At 35.9% G+C, this 19,867-nt stretch overlaps 2 protein-coding genes across 3 annotated transcripts in view; one reads left to right on the top strand and one right to left on the bottom strand.

Annotated features, from left to right (window-relative positions):
• The window catches only part of LOC127837075 (valine--tRNA ligase-like), a 49,013-nt gene extending 37,513 nt beyond the window's left edge, over nucleotides 1–11,500 (bottom strand). The window contains exons 1-4 of the mRNA XM_052363890.1: nucleotides 11,375–11,500; nucleotides 7,942–8,017; nucleotides 6,387–6,481; nucleotides 5,088–5,200 (exon numbers count right to left, since the gene is read on the bottom strand). Coding sequence (XP_052219850.1) covers nucleotides 5,088–5,200; nucleotides 6,387–6,481; nucleotides 7,942–8,017; nucleotides 11,375–11,494 — 404 coding nt within the window. The 5' untranslated portion in view covers nucleotides 11,495–11,500. The remainder of the gene's footprint in view (nucleotides 1–5,087; nucleotides 5,201–6,386; nucleotides 6,482–7,941; nucleotides 8,018–11,374) is intronic.
• Nucleotides 11,501–11,530: 30 nt separating this feature from the next.
• The window catches only part of LOC127837076 (general transcription factor IIH subunit 4-like), a 21,728-nt gene continuing 13,391 nt past the window's right edge, over nucleotides 11,531–19,867 (top strand). For both annotated transcript variants that reach the window (XM_052363892.1, XM_052363893.1), the window contains exons 1-5: nucleotides 11,531–11,671; nucleotides 12,650–12,754; nucleotides 15,104–15,235; nucleotides 17,165–17,264; nucleotides 18,142–18,236. In XM_052363892.1, coding sequence (XP_052219852.1) covers nucleotides 11,547–11,671; nucleotides 12,650–12,754; nucleotides 15,104–15,235; nucleotides 17,165–17,264; nucleotides 18,142–18,236 — 557 coding nt within the window. In that variant the 5' untranslated portion in view covers nucleotides 11,531–11,546. The remainder of the gene's footprint in view (nucleotides 11,672–12,649; nucleotides 12,755–15,103; nucleotides 15,236–17,164; nucleotides 17,265–18,141; nucleotides 18,237–19,867) is intronic.

Genomic DNA, 19,867 nt, shown 5'->3' with positions numbered 1-19,867 from the left:
AAGCAGGCTAATCTGGGATGACACTTAACACCCATGCATTAAGCAGGCTAATCTGGGACAACACTTAACATCCATGCATTAAGCAGGCTAATCTGGGACAACACTTAACACCCATGCATTAAGCAGGTTAATCTGGGACAACACTTAACATCCATGCATTAAGCAGGCTAATCTGGGACAACACTTAACATCCATGCATTAAGCAGTCTAATCAGTGTGACGACACTTAACACACATGCATTAAGCAGGCTAATCTGGGACGACACTTAACACCCATGCATTAAGCAGGCTAATCTGGGATGACACTTAACACCCATGCATTAAGCAGGCTAATCTGGGACAACACTTAACACACATGCATTAAGCAGGCTTATCTGGGACGACACTTAACATCCATGCATTAAGCAGGCTTATCTGGGACGACACTTAACACCCATGCATTAAGCAGGCTTATCTGGGACAACACTTAACACCCATGCATTAAGCAGGCTTATCTGGGACGACACTTAACACCCATGCATTAAGCAGGCTTATCTGGGACAACACTTAACACCCATGCATTAAGCAGGCTTATCTGGGACGACACTTAACACACATGCATTAAGCAGGCTTATCTGGGACGACACTTAACACCCATGCATTAAGCAGGCTAATCTGGGACAACACTTAACATCCATGCATTAAGCAGGCTAATCTGGGACGACACTTAACATCCATGCATTAAGCAGGCTAATCTGGGACAACACTTAACATCCATGCATTAAGCAGGCTAATCTGGGACAACACTTAACACCCATGCATTAAGCAGGCTAATCTGGGACAACACTTAACACCCATGCATTAAGCAGGCTTATCTGGGACGACACTTAACATCCATGCATTAAGCAGGCTAATCTGGGACAACACTTAACACCCATGCATTAAGCAGGCTAATCTGGGATGACACTTAACACCCATGCATTAAGCAGGCTAATCTGGGACAACACTTAACATCCATGCATTAAGCAGTCTAATCAGTGTGACAACACTTAACACACATGCATTAAGCAGGCTAATCTGGGACGACACTTAACACCCATGCATTAAGCAGGCTTATCTGGGACGACACTTAACACCCATGCATTAAGCAGGCTAATCTGGGACGACACTTAACACCCATGCATTAAGCAGGCTTATCTGGGACAACACTTAACACCCATGCATTAAGCAGGCTTATCTGGGACGACACTTAACACACATGCATTAAGCAGGCTTATCTGGAACAACACTTAACACCCATGCATTAAGCAGGCTTATCTGGGACGACACTTAACACACATGCATTAAGCAGGCTAATCTGGGACGACACTTAACACCCATGCATTAAGCAGGCTTATCTGGGACGACACTTAACACCCATGCATTAAGCAGGCTAATCTGGGACGACACTTAACACCCATGCATTAAGCAGGCTTATCTGGGACGACACTTAACACCCATGCATTAAGTAGGCTTATCTGGGACGACACTTAACACACATGCATTAAGCAGGCTTATCTGGGACGACACTTAACACCCATGCATTAAGCAGGCTAATCTGGGACAACACTTAACACCCATGCATTAAGCAGGCTTATCTGGGATGACACTTAACACCCATGCATTAAGCAGGCTAATCTGGGACAACACTTAACACACATGCATTAAGCAGTCTAATCAGTGTGACAACACTTAACACCCATGCATTAAGCAGGCTTATCAGTGTGACAACACTTAACACCCATGCATTAAGCAGGCTAATCTGGGAGGACACTTACCACCCATGCATTAAGCAGGCTAATCTGGGACAACACTTAACACCCATGCATTAAGCAGGCTAATCTGGGACAACACTTAATACCCATGCATTAAGCAGGCTAATCTGGGACAACACTTAACACCCATGCATTAAGCAGGCTAATCAGTGTGACAACACTTAACACCCATGCATTAAGCAGGCTAATCAGTGTGACGACACTTAACACCCATGCATTAAGCAGGCTAATCTGGGACAACACTTAACACACATGCATTAAGCAGGCTAATCAGTGTGACGACACTTAACACCCATGCATTAAGCAGGCTAATCTGGGACAACACTTAACACACATGCATTAAGCAGGCTAATCAGTGTGACGACACTTAACATCCATGCATTAAGCAGGCTTATCTGGGACGACACTTAACACCCATGCATTAAGCAGGCTAATCTGGGACGACACTTAACACCCATGCATTAAGCAGGCTAATCTGGGACAACACTTAACACACATGCATTAAGCAGGCTAATCAGTGTGACGACACTTAACACCCATGCATTAAGCAGGCTAATCTGGGACGACACTTAACACCCATGCATTAAGCAGGCTAATCTGGGACAACACTTAACACCCATGCATTAAGCAGGCTAATCAGTGTGACAACACTTAACACACATGCATTAAGCAGTCTAATCAGTGTGACAACACTTAACACCCATGCATTAAGCAGGCTTATCATTGGACAACACTTACACCCATGCATTAAGCAGGCTAATCTGGGACGACACTTACCACCCATGCATTAAGCAGGCTAATCTGGGACAACACTTAACACCCATGCATTAAGCAGGCTAATCTGGGAAAACACTTAACACCCATGCATTAAGCAGGCTAATCTGGGACAACACTTAACACCCATGCATTAAGCAGGCTAATCAGTGTGACAACACTTAACACCCATGCATTAAGCAGGCTAATCAGTGTGACGACACTTAACACCCATGCATTAAGCAGGCTAATCTGGGACAACACTTAACACACATGCATTAAGCAGGCTAATCAGTGTGACGACACTTAACACCCATGCATTAAGCAGGCTAATCTGGGACAACACTTAACACACATGCATTAAGCAGGCTAATCAGTGTGACGACACTTAACATCCATGCATTAAGCAGGCTTATCTGGGACGACACTTAACACCCATGCATTAAGCAGGCTAATCTGGGACGACACTTAACACCCATGCATTAAGCAGGCTAATCTGGGACAACACTTAACACACATGCATTAAGCAGGCTAATCAGTGTGACGACACTTAACACCCATGCATTAAGCAGGCTAATCTGGGACGACACTTAACACCCATGCATTAAGCAGGCTAATCTGGGACAACACTTAACACCCATGCATTAAGCAGGCTAATCAGTGTGACAACACTTAACACATATGCATTAAGCAGGCTAATCAGTGTGACGACACTTAACACACATGCATTAAGCAGGCTAATCTGGGACGACACTTAACACACATGCATTAAGCCCAGTTTTCCCAGAACGAGCCTCATATATATAAATTTCACAATCATGTAAACAGAAGGCTGTGATTTTTTTTAATAAATAAGTACATACTGTTGACTTCGTATTTAAAGATGTTTATGCATTTTGAGCTCACTTTAGAACAAAATGCTCAAGGAGAGCTTACACACTCTATTTTTGTTCATCTCTGTTAACAAGATTTACATTCTGAACTCTCCAGAGCCCATATTCATTCCTTATTGTTCATGAAATTGGATCAGAACATTTGTCTCAAAGAGTTCACAACAGGGTCACATGGGATAAAAAATAGATCACAAGGTCAAATTACCAAAAAAGCTTTTGAGCATTCAAGTAGTTATATTTTTTTGTCCACTCATCATGAAAATTTCTTAGAACATTTGTTGTTATTATATCTTTGCAGAGTTCTAAAATGGTTTTGTTCCATTTAAACACATGTCTACTGGGAGGTTGGACAGTTTGTCTAACAAAACATTAGTAATCGTTAAAAACTTGTGAAGAGTCACATTTTTTGCCCCACTTACGTAAAACTTGCTCAGAACATTTTTCCAATAATATCTTAGTCGAGTTTCTGGTTAATTTAACACATTACTACTTAGATACCTATTTCGACGTGTTTTAGTCTATTAGAAAGTTAAATTTAATTAAAGACCTTTCTTACTAGATTTAAGTTTTATAGACTTCATTTTCAACCCTAACATACTGATAAGAAGCAAACAGAATTAAACCTGAATAGACTGCGAGTTACTCACAGGCTGTTCTGGTTTTATGCTGTTTGCACATAGCAATTTTCGCTTTGCTTCTGAGTTGGAAAGGGTTCAAACATGGCTACCATGAGGTGGGGTGCGGGACGTATTTTTAATATTGCTATAGTAAAATCTTGTGAACAATCTAGAGGTAATATTTTTGCCCAATCATCATGAAACTTGCAAAAGGCATTTGTTCAAATAATATCTGGGCAAAGGTCCAATTAAAAACATGGCTGCCAAGGGGCTATTTAGTTTATATATATATATATATATATATATATATGGCTGTACTGAAATCTTGTGAACAATCAAGTTCTTTGTCCAATCATCAATGAAATTGCTCAGATCAGTTATATATTGTTGAAATTACAAACTTGAAGTAAGAGAGCCAAGATATCTTTGCCGAGTACTAAATTGGAAACATCACAAAACCTGCTTAAAATAGTTCAGTCCCTGCTTGTCTCAGGAAAGGGAACCACAGCCGTTACCCTTTCCCCAATAAGAAGCAAAGTGAAAATGGCTTTTGCAACTAGCATGAAACCAGAACAGATTGTGAGTAACTCCCAGTCTGTTCAGGTTTTATGCTGTTGCTGCTCATCAGTAACTAAGGATTGGAAATGAAGCCTTTAAAACTTGAATTTGGTAAGAAAGGTATTTAACTAATGTAATGTTACTTTCTAATGGACTACAAATGCGTCAAAATACGTATCTAAGTGGTAAAGGGTTAAGTTAGAATTTTTAGTAGTTTCCTTTCACCCACATATTAGTACAGAACAAAAAAAGCGTAAATCTATACAGCTCAACCAATAATATTATAGAAAATGTGACAAATGCATATCTAAACAGTTCAATCAATACCATTATTGAGCAACACAAAGTCAATTATAAACAGTTCAATCAATGCACTTATAGAGCAATAAAAAAGCAAATCTAATACTATACAATTCAATCGATACTATTATAGTACAAGACAAAGGCAAATCTAAACAGTTTGATGTACCAACCATCTCACAATGGCGTCTTGTATAGCGCATGTCAGTGCATGTCCCAGGTGTAAAGTTCCGGTCACATTTGGTGGCGGAAGGCAAAGAACAAACTTCTGGCCTGACTCGTTCTCCTGTCACATAGAACTTTTGGTTTTAAAAGTCTTATTTAACAATTGCACTCGCAAACCATTTTAGTGTGTATCTTCTAACTATTTAAAAAATTTATAATTCTTTTAATAATTTTTTGTAAATACAAGAGATGCACTATAAAACTTAATATTCTTTAAAAAAAATTGATGCACAAATTTGTAAGACATATCTTCAAAAAACTGGTTAATAGTAGAGGTATACATGCATGCAATTTAAAGCCCTAAATGCATTTACAATTTTAAAAAATCATTAACACAATAATATTCATAAGATGCTATAATTATGCAAAATTGTAACAAGGAAATAAATGTAAACTGCTCAATTTATAGTTCACATAAAATAAGTTCTGAACTTAAACATACATTGAGCTTTCATTTTAAGTTAAGAATTCAAAGTATTTTGATTTTTAAGTATCCAAATTTAACATTATTTAATTTGTTTTTTAAATGAGCAATTTTGTGATGCTCTGAAGCAATTTCATTACATCACCTCAGACCTATTTTGGGAAAAACGGCAATTTTGGCATGGGGAATTTTTTTGCACGAAATGTTGACTGATTTGGGAAAAACTAATTAAATATAACTCTTACTTTTGAATGATACTTCAAATTATAAAAACAAAATCATATACATTATAGTTAAAAACATTGTTAGAGGTAAGGAAAATAAAAATGAGATATAATAATCACAAGACACTTCTTGCTAAAAAAAATAAATTTTAGTGTGGAAATTGGGATTATTTTTTTCCATTAGAAAAAAACACAACATTTTACCTTGGGAATGGGACCATTAAACGGACCAGTAGATACACCAGGAAAAGGTCTGATGCTAATGATCAGAATTGTAGTCAGTATTTTATTTTATACACATTGATAGCTCCCAATTTATTGCTTATGTGAGCCTTGTTCTGGGAAAACGGGGCTTAATGCATGTGAATAAAGTGTTGCCCCAGATTAGTCTGGGTAGTTTGCACAGGCTAATAAGGGACGACACTTTCTGTCTAAACTGGATTTAACATAGAAGAGACTTCCTTTAAACAAAAAATACAATTTAAGTGAAAACTGTTGTCCCAAATGGCCTGTGCAGATTTATGCACAGGCTTATCTGGGACCACACTTTCATTTAACCCAGGGTTCCCAGATCAAGGCTTATAATTATACACACAAACCTTTGGTTTGAAGAATCCTTCCTGCACCCACCAGTCGTACCAGGCGGCCTCCACAAACTGGGGCGAGTAAGCCTGAGGGAGTTCTACTGTGGTATCTGCAGGAAAAATGAAGGGTACATGGTAAATATCCACCTGTCAAAGAAACAATCGTTGTTATTTGCATTCTTAGAAGTAACAAAAGATTGTGCAAAATCCTAGGCTAACATGACCTTAGGCTAGTATTCCATTTGTCTTTAACCGCATCTGTATCCGCATATCCGCAATAGGCGTTAGGCGTCCGCTTATATCATTCATCCGCATCCGCATATCCGCATGCACAATAGGCGTCCGCAAAAGAACGCTCAAGTGAGCATTCTAATGCGGATAAGATACGGACGGCATTTAGCACGATGAGGGAAGCTGTCATCAATCAACTGAAAAACTAATCGAAAAAATGTGAAAAATTACCCGGAATTATACAACCAACGCAGTTCTGCATATCGGGACTCTGATTTCACTTCAAAATGTTTGGAAAAGCATAGCCAAGTCACTAGACGAAGATGTTTCAGGTATTTACCATTTGTATTCTTTTACAGACAGAATGATGACTTGTACATTATATCTACTTAAATTCACGCTTGTCCTACACAATAATTATCTCAAATATAATTTTCAGTTTCATCCATATGTTTCTTTTCCAAAAGGAAAAAGATATGTTTGACGTATGCAGATAAATGGAATATAGGGTCCGTATTATGATTTTGTGGATACGGATACGCGCGGATACGGATGCGGATACGGATAGATGGAGTACTAGCCTTAGTATACCAAGTTTCATCCAAGTACTTTTTAATGAAATCTCCAGATCCTGTTTTGTGGACAGAAAGACAGACAAACAGCTTATACCTATAATCCTTTTAGGCCACCGAGGGAAAATAAATTACAGACGAATAAGATCCAAATTCTACACAAGTAAAAGGATTTGTTTATTTTATTTTATCGTCTTACAATTAAAGCGAGACTATACAATTTTTATATGTGTTAAATTGTAATATATTGATAAAAATATGTTACAATAACACAAAATAGACAATAAAAATTATACATTGAAGACGAATTTAATAAAATGCAGCAAAGACAAATAAGCGCCCCAAGCTGATTGTGACGAAGATACATCGTACATATTTTCCTACAATAACCGAAGCATTTGTCTTTTGAGTTGGTGTTCGTGTGTCGTATAAATAGATATCGTTGCAGGGATTTAAAATGAACCGTTAAACTTAATTCAAATTCACATCATACATGCATGATTAACATGCTGGCGAATTTGACTGTACAGACATTTTCCATTTCAGAATTAAATATCTGGCTTAGTTTGCATTTTTCGACACATGTTATTCTTAACGTTTATTTTAATTTATATTGAAATATATGTATAATAAGTTTTTTACACATTTAATATAATTTCATAAATATTTGACAAAATCATATAGTCGCGCTTTAAGCTGGGCTTCACTCAGTATAATTCTGTACTTGGCAACTTTGCACATAATAATTAAAACCTAATTTAGTTTACCTTTCTTGTCCCCAGGTTTTGTTGCAACAAAGTACTTCACAATTTCATATGGCTTTGACTTGTTATTCTTCAATGCCTGGAACAAAACACAAAGTAAAAAAATGTAAGATTGTAAACTTTATAAGTTCCCAATAGAGTAACTAGTCCCTAAAGATTGGGGTTTGGAATGTCCTTTTTAGCCTGGGGTTAATAAATCATGAGTGGAACCAAAGAGTGTCCCAGCACTTCTACTTTATTAACATATCTATAGATACTAGACTTACAAAATATATTCTCCTAAGATTATCCAAATAAATAACAACAAGCAGAACTTTAATTTAAAATTCTTATTTTCATTCATTAACAAGATATGTGTTTGTCAGAAAAACTATATGTCCCCTTTTGCGCCGCTTTGAAGCTATATATTTGACCTTTGACCTTGAAGGATGACCTTGACCTTGACCTTTCACCACTCAAAATGTGCAGCTCCATGAGATACATATGCATGCCAAATATCAAGTTGCTATCTTTAATATTGCAAAAGTTATTGCAAATGTAAAAGTTGGCGCAAACCAACCAACCAACAGACAGGGCAAAAACAATATGTCCCCCACTATAGTGGTGGGGGACATAAAAAATCATTCAGAGTGCTACATGTACAATTGCATCATGAGAAAATGAATGATTATTATGTTCTTCTTCTGCAATACTTTTACTTTTAAATTACAGGGACTTGTTTTCAAATTGGCGAAATGACAATTCTCCAACTTTGTATCATATATTCAACAAACAAAAGTACACTGTACATAAGGAACAAAAATAAGGAACATTTTTGTCCAACGGAAATCGTCATTCATAACTTATAAAATTATGAAGCGTTACAAATGCAAAGCAATAGACAACATTGAAGTGTTCTTGTTGTTTTTGTTATATTTTGTGACAATATGTGGTTTACTTTAATTTAAGGAAACAAGAGCTGGTTTTGTGAAACACAATGCCGCTTTCTGCACTTTGAAGCCGCACAGCAGCTATATCCATATTGGCATTCCTGAAAAGTGTTATTTTAGAGAAAATTGTTAAGCCCAAGGCCTGTTACTTTGTCAAAAATCAATGGACAGGAACAAAACTCAAACTTGATCTGTGAGTCATGTAGGTAGACAAACACACCAAAAATAAGGTTCAAAAGTGTTGTATTGAAAAAAAAATCTTAGCCCAAGGCCTGTAACTTTTTCCAATTTCAATGGACTTTTACAAAACTTGAACTTGATCTGTAAAATATGTACGTAGACTCACACACCAAAAATCTGTTAAATATCTGCAAGCATTTTTTTTTTAAAGTCCAGAAAACTGTTATTCTTCAGAAAATTTCTAAGCCCAAGGCCCATAACATCACCAAAAATCAATAGACCTGAAAAAAACTCTAACTTGATCAGTAAATGCAAGTAGACTCACACACCAAGGAGGAGATAAATATCTTAAAACATTTAGGAAAAAACTCCGGAAACTTAATGCTGGATGGACAGACGATCTGATATTCAGACGGCTATTAACTCCCCTACAGAATGCATTAAATAATGTAAAAGAACGGATAGCTTTGAAGTCAATCATCATCAATAACTTGACCAGTTTGGCCATTGGAGAGAAATGAGGGACGACGATACAGAAATCCCCCTCCAGTCAGGTCTGTTGTGTGCTGCTGAGAGTAATTCATCCATGGGAAGGGATGTCCATTTTTTCACATTATCCATCCAGCTTTTCTCCTGACAGCCTCAACGTCGACATCCCTCTAGCGTGCCCTTGAGAACAGTCTTGCATAGAGAGTTATGCCTGGTGACATGTCAAAACCAAGCCAATTTTCAGTGACAGTTTGACATTTGACAGAAAGGGCTCTTGTGTACCAACAAGTGCTGCAGTCATGTTCTGGACGTATTCGTTGGTCTTGTGCTCCATGTAGGAGATGCGGAGCAGTCTTCGGAGACATTTATCATATGTTCAAATGCCTGTATCCTGCGTTCTGTGTCGGCGTGAAGCATCCAGGTCTCAAGCTGTAGAGTAGAATGGAGACTACGAGGGACTTGTACAGCCTGTACTTATTGAGGAATCTGATGGAACTGCTTGTCCAAAACCTGTTCAGTCTGGACATCACTGTCGACGCCATGGCAATTCTTATTCAGTCCTTGCATTACTGGTACCATCGTTGGACAGGGTTGTGCCCAAGTACTTGAAGCTGGTCACTTATTCTGGCTTCTTCCCGTTCATGGTGATGTCTGTGCTGGTTTCGAAGTGCTGTTCACCATGATCTTCATGAAAAAGACTAGATTTACAAATGATGTGCCAAACTCTTGTGCTATATTGAATCGTTTTATTATAGGCCTGCAAATGATGTTAAATTAAAAAAATTCACTGGACATCATCCATCCATGGTGAAGTGTTCATCCATAGTTATGACTGCCTAACAGCATACCAATGCTTCTAGCAGGAACAATTCAACCACATTCAGGAGAGATGCGTTTCATGCTTTTTAGACATAAAGATAATTAAAATGTTTGTTGAAAATTATTTGTACAGAAGAGCTATTAAATTTCATTTATAAAAAAAAGTAAAAACTAAATTCATTAGAAATAAAAAATATGAAAAAAGTGTGACATCACACATGGCCTGATCACCCATGTCACACTTTCTTACACCTCCTCCACCCCTCTGGAGTGTGACATACTTTATGGACGGTTGTTTGAGCCCAGGTGGTAAACTTTTTTATTTTTTTAAATAATGTTCTTGTTTCATTCTAAAGCTCTTTAATTCCTATGTTAATGTAGTACAGGTCAATTTGTTATCTCCCTTTTCATATAACATACATTAACTTCTTTATGTGAATTTCATCCTCTCGCCAGTGTTCGTTCACCCATGAAAGCTCGTGCAATTGTGGTCATGTCCAATCGTTATTTAGAATTGATCTGTTGCAAGATTTTCATTGGTCATTCAAAAGTACCTGTTGATTTCATTATGAAATTACTGACCACGCTTGCATTTGCCAAGACCGTCTAGTGGACGCAAGTCCATAGTTGTTGTTTATTCCAACCTGGTGAGTTAAAAAGTTTTCATTTAAATTGACCTGTACTACATTTACATTAATCAATTTAAAGGTTTTAATGATGAACTAAAATTTATGACATTAAAACTCTAAACAAGTCCCTTTTATAAAAAAAAATAACCATAAAATTTTCGTTAAGTAGTCTCAAAGAAATGTTGTAAAACTGCACTCAATTGTACGCAACACAAAGCACTTTGGAAAATCAAAACGACTTAATGGTGAGTTAGTTTATCTGACATTCATTTATTCGACAACTTATTTATTCTGACAACATGTTTGACATTTGACATAACATGTCGCGGAAATAGAATATAAGTGTATTTACTTCGCTCATTGCTAAATGACAGCATCAAAAAAAATTACCGACGTTGAATAAGTTTCAAATATATTAAATCCATTCGTAAGCTGTGTCTGTCGAGCTTTGTATGTTTTTAATCCGTGTCTCAGGTAAATATTTCTGGAAATGCACCAGGAGGCTGCCATCTTGGAAATCATTCGGATTGCTCGGTCTTTATTCTTGCAAAATAGAAGTAGAATGGCAGCACTACTTTCTACAAAAACATTAGATTGCAAAGACCTTCATGGTTATTTAAAAACGCTTTCGTCTTACACTCTTGACAGATTGTACAATCACCCGGCAACATGTCTTGCCGTTTTCAGGTACACAGTTGTTACACTGACCGTGTTAAATTGAAACTCATTCAGTAATTGCACTTCAATTTGGTTAACAAAAGACCATAGGCTAGCCTAACATTAAAAAATAAAACAAAATGAAACTTTAATTCGTAGGGATATAACCGATTCTTCGTTTGCACACATTTGTCTGTTATAATTGGTAGTGTTTTATTGCTGGTTAGCTCACTGATCTATAAAATTACCGTTTCGCATTTAAGAAAAGATGGACTATACAATTTTCTTGCCTCTGTGACAGTTTGTGCCCAACTAGGGGCCATAAAATTACCTTGGTTTATTGTTGTAAGGCTGTGGCTGTGTATATAACATCTGGAATCTTTGAATTTTACGACACTGCTATTTCAATTGGGTTGACAATGTCACTTTATTTGCAGATCGCGGTGGTGTAGTGGATGAATTGTCCGCCTAGCAATCGGAAGTTCGTGGGTTCACTCCCTACTCGGGGAGCGTCCTCATTATCTCCTTCATAGACACCAAGTACTGGTTCTTCCCAGGAAACGGACTTCATAATGTCCATATCTGCCTATAATGCTCTAAAGGGCGCTTGGCAGTATACATAGATAGAGATAGATATTTACTTTGTCACGTTAGAGAAAGAGTTGTGTGGTAACCTTGTTGGCTCCATGACAGTTACCAGAAATGAAATGCAGTGCAAGATTCTTACCACATTAAGGATTTGTATAGTTGTCCTAAATTAACACAGTCGAGCATGAAAAAGAAATTCCTTAAGTGTACTGTTAAAATGATTTTATGCAATAATGATTTGTTAACAAACTTTTACTTACATATATATATATATATATATATATATATATATATATATATATATATATATATATATATATATATATATATATATATTATGTAACATGAAATTCATAAAAAATATGATAAAAGGTCATAATCTGGTTGCATGCAGAGCCCCAAATCATTGCTTCTTTTCAGGGAATTGCCACAGTTAGCCAAGCACTACATTATGCGCCTGCTGTTGATTGATCAGCCAGTATCTCAGGCAGTGATTGGATTATGGGCGAACAACAAATATATCAAGTTAGTGAAATCACATAGTTAACCAGTATATAACAGCAACACTGATTTAACAAACTTATTTTTTGCACAAATCAGTTATGGTTTCAGACATTATTAATATAACTCTTATATTACATGGTCAGATAAACTTCTTTTGATAAGTAATTTGTACTTACCGTAATTACTCTAAGTTTTCGACACTTAAAAATAATAATTTTTTTTCGTGTCCGAAAACATAGATATGAAAAATATTTAAAACTTACAGGTGTCACCAAATTTAGAGACACAAATTAAGGATGTAATAATTATATTGAAATAAATGCAATAAATCAATGTACAATAATTTTCTCATGATTAACTCTTCTTTTTATGCTTAAAAAATAAATACATAAATAATTTACAGCTTTGATAACTCTTGCCTGAAATGAATTAGAACAAAAACGTAAAAACAGAAAAGTAATCCTTGGACGACACTATTTCAACTGCTATAGGGTGAATCCATTTATTTCCATTGTATACATGGTTATTTACCCAATTATGGGTAATGGTCCATTTACTTCAGGCATGAGTCTGCAGGTTTTATGACCTTAATCCCGTTGTAAAAATCCATGATTGAGTGTCACAAGATAAGCGAAAACAGGGCTGAATTCTGTAAAAATTGCGGTAAAATATACTGTCCGAAAATTAAGAGACTTAAATTATGGATGAAAACCCGTATGTCTGAAAATTTAGAGTCACGAAAAAATAATTATTTTTGCTAAAAAAGAGGGTGTCCAAAAACTAAGAGTGTCCGAAAATTTAGAGTAATTACCGTAAATTATTTTATGTATAATTATACTGTGTTCTGGTAGGTACCTTGGACCTGTCTAATCAAAGATTTTAAACTGTTTTAACTGACATTTATAGTTCACAACAAGTGGATGATGATTAGCATTATGTTTCTAGACGTGAAGCATACCAAGGAAAAAGAATTTATGTTGGTACTTATTAGTAATGCTTTAATGGGTGTTCACAAATGTCTTATGACCCCTGCTGCTGAGAGGCAGATAGTGATTCCACCCGTACGAGACTAGATGACTAGTTAAGTATGACATGAATAATTCTTCCTACAAAGCCTTCATACTTTTATACATGTTATTGATACACACATGTCAGCGATCGTATAATAATTGTAGTTTGGTTGTGAAAAAAATACGAGAATCGTAATCCCTTTTACTACCGTTTTAAATCGACAACTGACATGAATAAACAACAATAACAATAATAATGACATCTTCAGAAACTTGAACGTTTGCAACGTCGTACAACGTTGCGCCAAAATCACAACACAATTATCACACCCATGTCACCTGACCTAAGTTTTTCTCTTTTCTCTTTGACATTGACCTACTTTTTGACATGGACAAATTCATGAGGTCCAAATTCTTGGTTAATCCAAAGTGACTGTTTTGTTTTGCCAAAAGACTTATACTTGCATTGATGTTATCTATGAAAACTCATCACACCCACATCACCTGACCTCATTCTGATTTTGAGATTGACCTACTTTTCGACTATGACTTATTCAGAATGGCGAATTTCTTGGTTATTGCGCTTGATTGGTTATTATCGACTCCTGTTCAACTTAAAAGTACCCCTTTACTCTTAAGTATACCACAATTTACCATGGGTACCAAAATATACTCAAATGTACCTTGCCAATATTACACTGTACCCAAGTTTTATTCCCAGCCAAAATCCGATGTTTAAAACATTATGAAACAAAATTCTCTTTGAACAAAACCTGCCTGAATATGCTATTTAAGTATAAGTTATTATGATAAAGAGGCTATTTTACAGAATCTGGACATAATTAATTTAAAAAAAAAGAGCTGACAATGACCAACTAAGTGTTAGTATTCCCGGGTACGTTTGAATTTATTTTCTGTACACGGGCGCGGTACATTGTAGTATAATTAAAAGGACCTGGGGTATTTCTAAGTAGTACTCAAGCGGACAATGACCAATCGAGCCTATTTGAATGTTTGCTTAACATCATTACAATGTATTTAAAAGCTTTGATGCTTCAATTTATCACTCGGCACTCTCACATTGTCCAAATTTATGTTCACCTTGACATTGACTTACTTTTCAACTTAGACTTATTCAAATGGGCAAAGTATAGAGACAAGGTTATGCTCTTGGGAAGAAGGGGACTTTTCATTTATTAGATGCAGCATCGTGTTTTCACTTTTTTGTTTAGAGGGGCAGCAGAGAGGATGGGATATTGGACATAAAGCACCTAGCATTAGCACCCTGCTTTTGTGATCAATATCTTTTCTTAGTGTAAGAGTATTGTTATTTCAGTGTTACACACCAATGTTTTTTCAGTGATCACAGGCGGGCAGTTCAAGCCCTTACTGATCTACGTATCTGGTACGAGAAGCCGTTGCCAGGGGGTATGCAGGGTCGCATGGTGAACGCTACATTCAAGGCCAACATGAAGACTGCGCTGCTTGGCGGGTAGGGGACTCTGGCAGGGTGGATAACATTCACATTTTGGGAAACCTGAGCTTAATTAAATACAAGTGTGTAAAGTGTCAACCCAGATTAGCATGTGCAGTATATAATTAGGAACGACACTCTAAGCTTTTATGGTATTTTTTTGTTTTAAGGAAGCCTCTTTTTAACAAAAATCAAGTTTATGTGGAAAGTGTTGTTCCTGATTAGCCTGTGAAAACTGCACAGGCTAATCTGGGACAACACTTTACACACATTGTGTAAGCCCAATTTTCCCAGAACAAGGCAAATTTTTATTCAGCTTTTAAAGAATATTTTATATAAAGGAATGCGAATACATGTAGATCAATATAGAGTATAATAGATAAGTGTTGATTATAGATCATGTTTATCGTGCGAGGCTTAGAAAACAAAAAGCACAAGCCTTGGCGAGTGCTTTTTTGTTTTCGTGCTGAGCATAATAAACCTGATCTATAATCAACACTAATCTATTATTCTATTTATCCCACTTTTTACTCAGTTTACCTTTTTATTTAAACAAAATAAGTTTTACTGGATAATTTTGCTGGATGTATGACGTCATTTTGTCAAAAAAATGACGTCATTTTGTGCAGTGGTTTATGGCAGAAATTTAATCAACAGGGCTTTAATCAGCCAATTTTGCTGTAAAAGTGGGATAAAATGTATTCTGACTGATCATAACAAATTTTTATAGAGTAGGGATTTTGATTTATTGTGAAGTTCAGTTACATGAAATGATCAGCTTAAAATGTCAAGAGGTTATTTGAAAAAGTAACACACCGTACAAATAATTGATGCCTTTTATTTTTAAAATTAGTACAGAACAGAACAATGGTGAAAATGATAGAATAACAAGAAGAATATAATACTGAAACATTAATACTGAAATAACTTGACCACTGGCCAATGTTCATTGTCTAGATTTTAATACCCAAGTTTTAATAAACTTACTAATAATAAATATAAACTTTGTATGCTCTGTACCTTGCAGCATGATTTTAACAGCTCTTTTGAAAGCTACATAATAATAAACTTTTTGGTATTCTTTATTTGTCTATGCTGTTTGAACATCAATTTTAAATAGCACTTATAAATAAACTTATCGCTTGTTTATTTACTTATTTATCCATGCTTTTTGAACAGCATTTTTGAATAACTCTTATTAATTAACTTATCCCTTTTCTTTATTGGTCCATGCTTTTTAAAAATTACTTTGAGTATTACTTTTAAATAAACGAATCATCTATCTATATTTGTCCATGCTTTTTTAACAGTGCTTTTGAATACCTCTTATAAATAAACTAATGGCTAATGAAACTTTCATAAGGCCAGAGTGTCAATGCTCAAGCACAAGGGACAAGGACCCCACCATGAAGTGAAGCATACACTGAAATAACAGTGTCCATGTTCAAATTTGAACATGAATACACTTATCCACAATCTTTATTTCCGTTTGAACCTATTTATTTGAGCTTAATTTCATCAAAAGCCTAAGGCTAATTGATGCCGCCTTGATTCGGTTTCTTGAAAAGAACAAGTACTTGGTGTCTTTGAGTGAGATGTTAAGAATGCTCTCACAGTGTAGATCCAACCCGTGGCCTCACATTCCTTAGGCAATCACTTTATGCACTGCATCATAACAACCTTTTTTTTAATTCATATTTCAGTGGTAAGCCATTGATGGAACATGGTCTGGGAGTGCTGCAGTCCACCTAGATACTCTTACTCATATTGACCTTCACATTGACCTATGACCTTGACCTGCTTTTGAACTAGGACTCATTATTTTAATTTCAGTGGAAAGCCGTGGACTGGATATGGTTTGAGAGTGTTGCAGTTGTCATAGATGCTATTTCTCATTATGACCTTGAACTGCTTTTGAACTAGGATTTATTATTTTTCATATTTCAGTGGTAAGCCATGGACGGGACGTGGTGGGGGAGTGCTGCCCCCTGACAAGAACAGTAGGGATGTGGAGTTCCTGGATAAGTATGCCCTCGAGAGGTGGGAGGTGAGTCACATGGCTTTAAGAAAATGACTATTGTCAATTCTGAGATACCATGTTTTTTTTTAGTCAAAAAACTTGTTCTTATTGACAACTTTATCTCAGTGTTGAATTAGATTCTCAGTGTTGTTTTCTATTGTTGAAAGTCTATGTTATTCTTTTTTTAACTCGAGCTGTCTCAAACTAATCTATTTAAGTCGTAGCCTGGCCAGTTTTAGTAGAAGGTTAACATTTGATTCTTGTTCTGGGAAAATTATGACTAATTCGTATGCTCAAAGAGCAATATGCACATACTTATCAGGAATGACACTTTTGGCCAATACTGGATGATGTTTGTTTAGAAGGCATTACCTTTGAATGACAAATTCTGTTAAAGCAGAAAGTGTCATCTTTGATAAGCCTGTGCGTACTTCACAGTCTTATCTGGGATGAAACTTTTTGCACATGCTTAACCCTTTCAGCGCTGGAACCAAATTTTAAAGGCCTTTGCAAACAGTTTGGATCCAGATGAGACGCCACAGAACGTGGCGTCTCATCAGGATCCAAACTGTTTGCTATTCTGATAGTATTCTTTGAAAAAATTGTAAGAAAATGCTAATTTTAGAAATTCAGCAGACGACATTTGAGCAGACTACAAATTTCCCAGCATGCAAAGGGTTAAAGCCAAGTTTTCCCAGAGTGATGCTCAAAAAATCTGGACCCGATTTCTAAAAAATGCATAAGTCTGTTTTAAGAAGAGTCAGTGGCTTAAGTGTGTTATTTCAATGATTTGTATTGCGATGTTTAGGTTTATGGTGTGGTTAAAATATGCTGTGATGTTTGATTTATTCCTATTGCAATATTAAGGTTGATGGTATTGTTAAAGTCAGCCCTGTTATTTCAGTGTGTGCTTCACTTCATGGTGGGATCCACTGAAGGGGCAGACGGGGTCAGCAGGGATACCATTGAGGTGCTCAAACACTCGGGCCTCATGAAAGTGTAAGTAGACCCTTGTCCCTTGTACTCAAACAATTGGGCCTTATGAAAGTTTAAGAAGAACCTTGTGATTGAACACTTGGGACTTATGAAAGTCTAAGTAGACCTGCTCAAACTCTGGGGCCTCATGAAAGTGTTAGTTGACCCCGGAATGCAGTGACATTACTTGAATGTGTGGTGTACAAAGTAAGTCTAGTTCAAATTTGACATATTTTCACTTATTTGTATTGTGTTGTACAAAGTAAGCTAAATTGTAAGTAGAGACGTATTCACTCATTTTAAATGTGTGTGTGTGCAAAGTTAGCTTACTTGGCATGGAATACTTATTCACTCAGCTGAAAGGTGTGTGTTCATAATTAGGTTAGTTCAAATTGGAGAAAAATTCACTCATTTGTAATGTGATTGCAAAGTTAACTTCCTTCCAATTGGTGACATATTAACTTTTTTGAAATGTGTGTGTACAAAATTACCTTAGTTCAAATTGGAGACATATTAACTCATTGGAAATGTGTGTGTACAAAGTGAGCTAAGTTCTAATTGGAGACGTATTAACTCATTTGAAATTTGTGTGTACAAAATAATCTTAGTTATAACATGACCTACGCTCCAGGAGTGAAATAACGTAATGCTCAATTTTGTTTATAACACTGATGTTATTACACTAGTTATATAACTGTGAAATGACGTCATTTTTTTGACGGAATGACATCATTATTCCAGCGAATTTCTTCAGTTAAACTCTTTTACAATCTGAATAAACGGTGAAAAGAGCATAAAGTAAAAAGAAAATTTGTTGGTCAGGTTATAAATAGAATCTTAGATTCATGGTCATTTTGTATTGAATTTATTAAACTCGTCATCTAAATAAAGATAAAAACTCGCCAAGCCTCGTTTTTATCGTTATTTAGATGACTTGTTTAATTAATTCAATACAAAACGACCACTCATGCAAGATCCTATATTTCAAATCAAAGTCATATCCACTCATTTGAAATGTGTGTACAAAATAATCTTAGTTCAAATCGAAGTCATATCTACTCATTTGAAATGTGTGTGTACAAATAATCTTAGTTCAAATCGAAGTCATATCTACTCATTTGAAATGTGTGTGTACAAATAATCTTAGTTCAAATCGAAGTCATATCTACTCATTTGAAATGTGTGTGTACAAATAATCTTAGTTCAAATCGAAGTCATATCTACTCATTTGAAATGTGTGTGTACAAATAATCTTAGTTCAAATCGAAGTCATATCTACTCATTTGAAATGTGTGTGTACAAATAATCTTAGTTCAAATCGAAGTCATATCTACTCATTTGAAATGTGTGTGTACAAATATGCTCACTGTAATTACTATAAGTTTGGGACACTGAAGAATAATTAATTTTTTTAGTGTCCAAAAATTAAGATGCAAAAATTATTTTTTAAATACAGATGTTCGACAATTTAGAGACATAAATACAGGTGTTCAAAAAAATGTAGAGACACTCTAAAAACTTGCATTGATGATCGGATTCGGGTATGCTATATGTATAGCGTCAATTATTTCAATAATAAATAATAGCACATGCTTGTAAAATACCAGGCTGTATACAATAAATTAATTTTATATTTGTTTTTAGCTCACCTGAGC

The sequence above is a fragment of the Dreissena polymorpha genome, chromosome 7 (genome assembly GCF_020536995.1).
Source record: "Dreissena polymorpha isolate Duluth1 chromosome 7, UMN_Dpol_1.0, whole genome shotgun sequence".
NCBI classification, from domain to species: domain Eukaryota; kingdom Metazoa; phylum Mollusca; class Bivalvia; order Myida; family Dreissenidae; genus Dreissena; species Dreissena polymorpha.
This window is presented reverse-complemented; position numbering and strand designations above follow the sequence as displayed.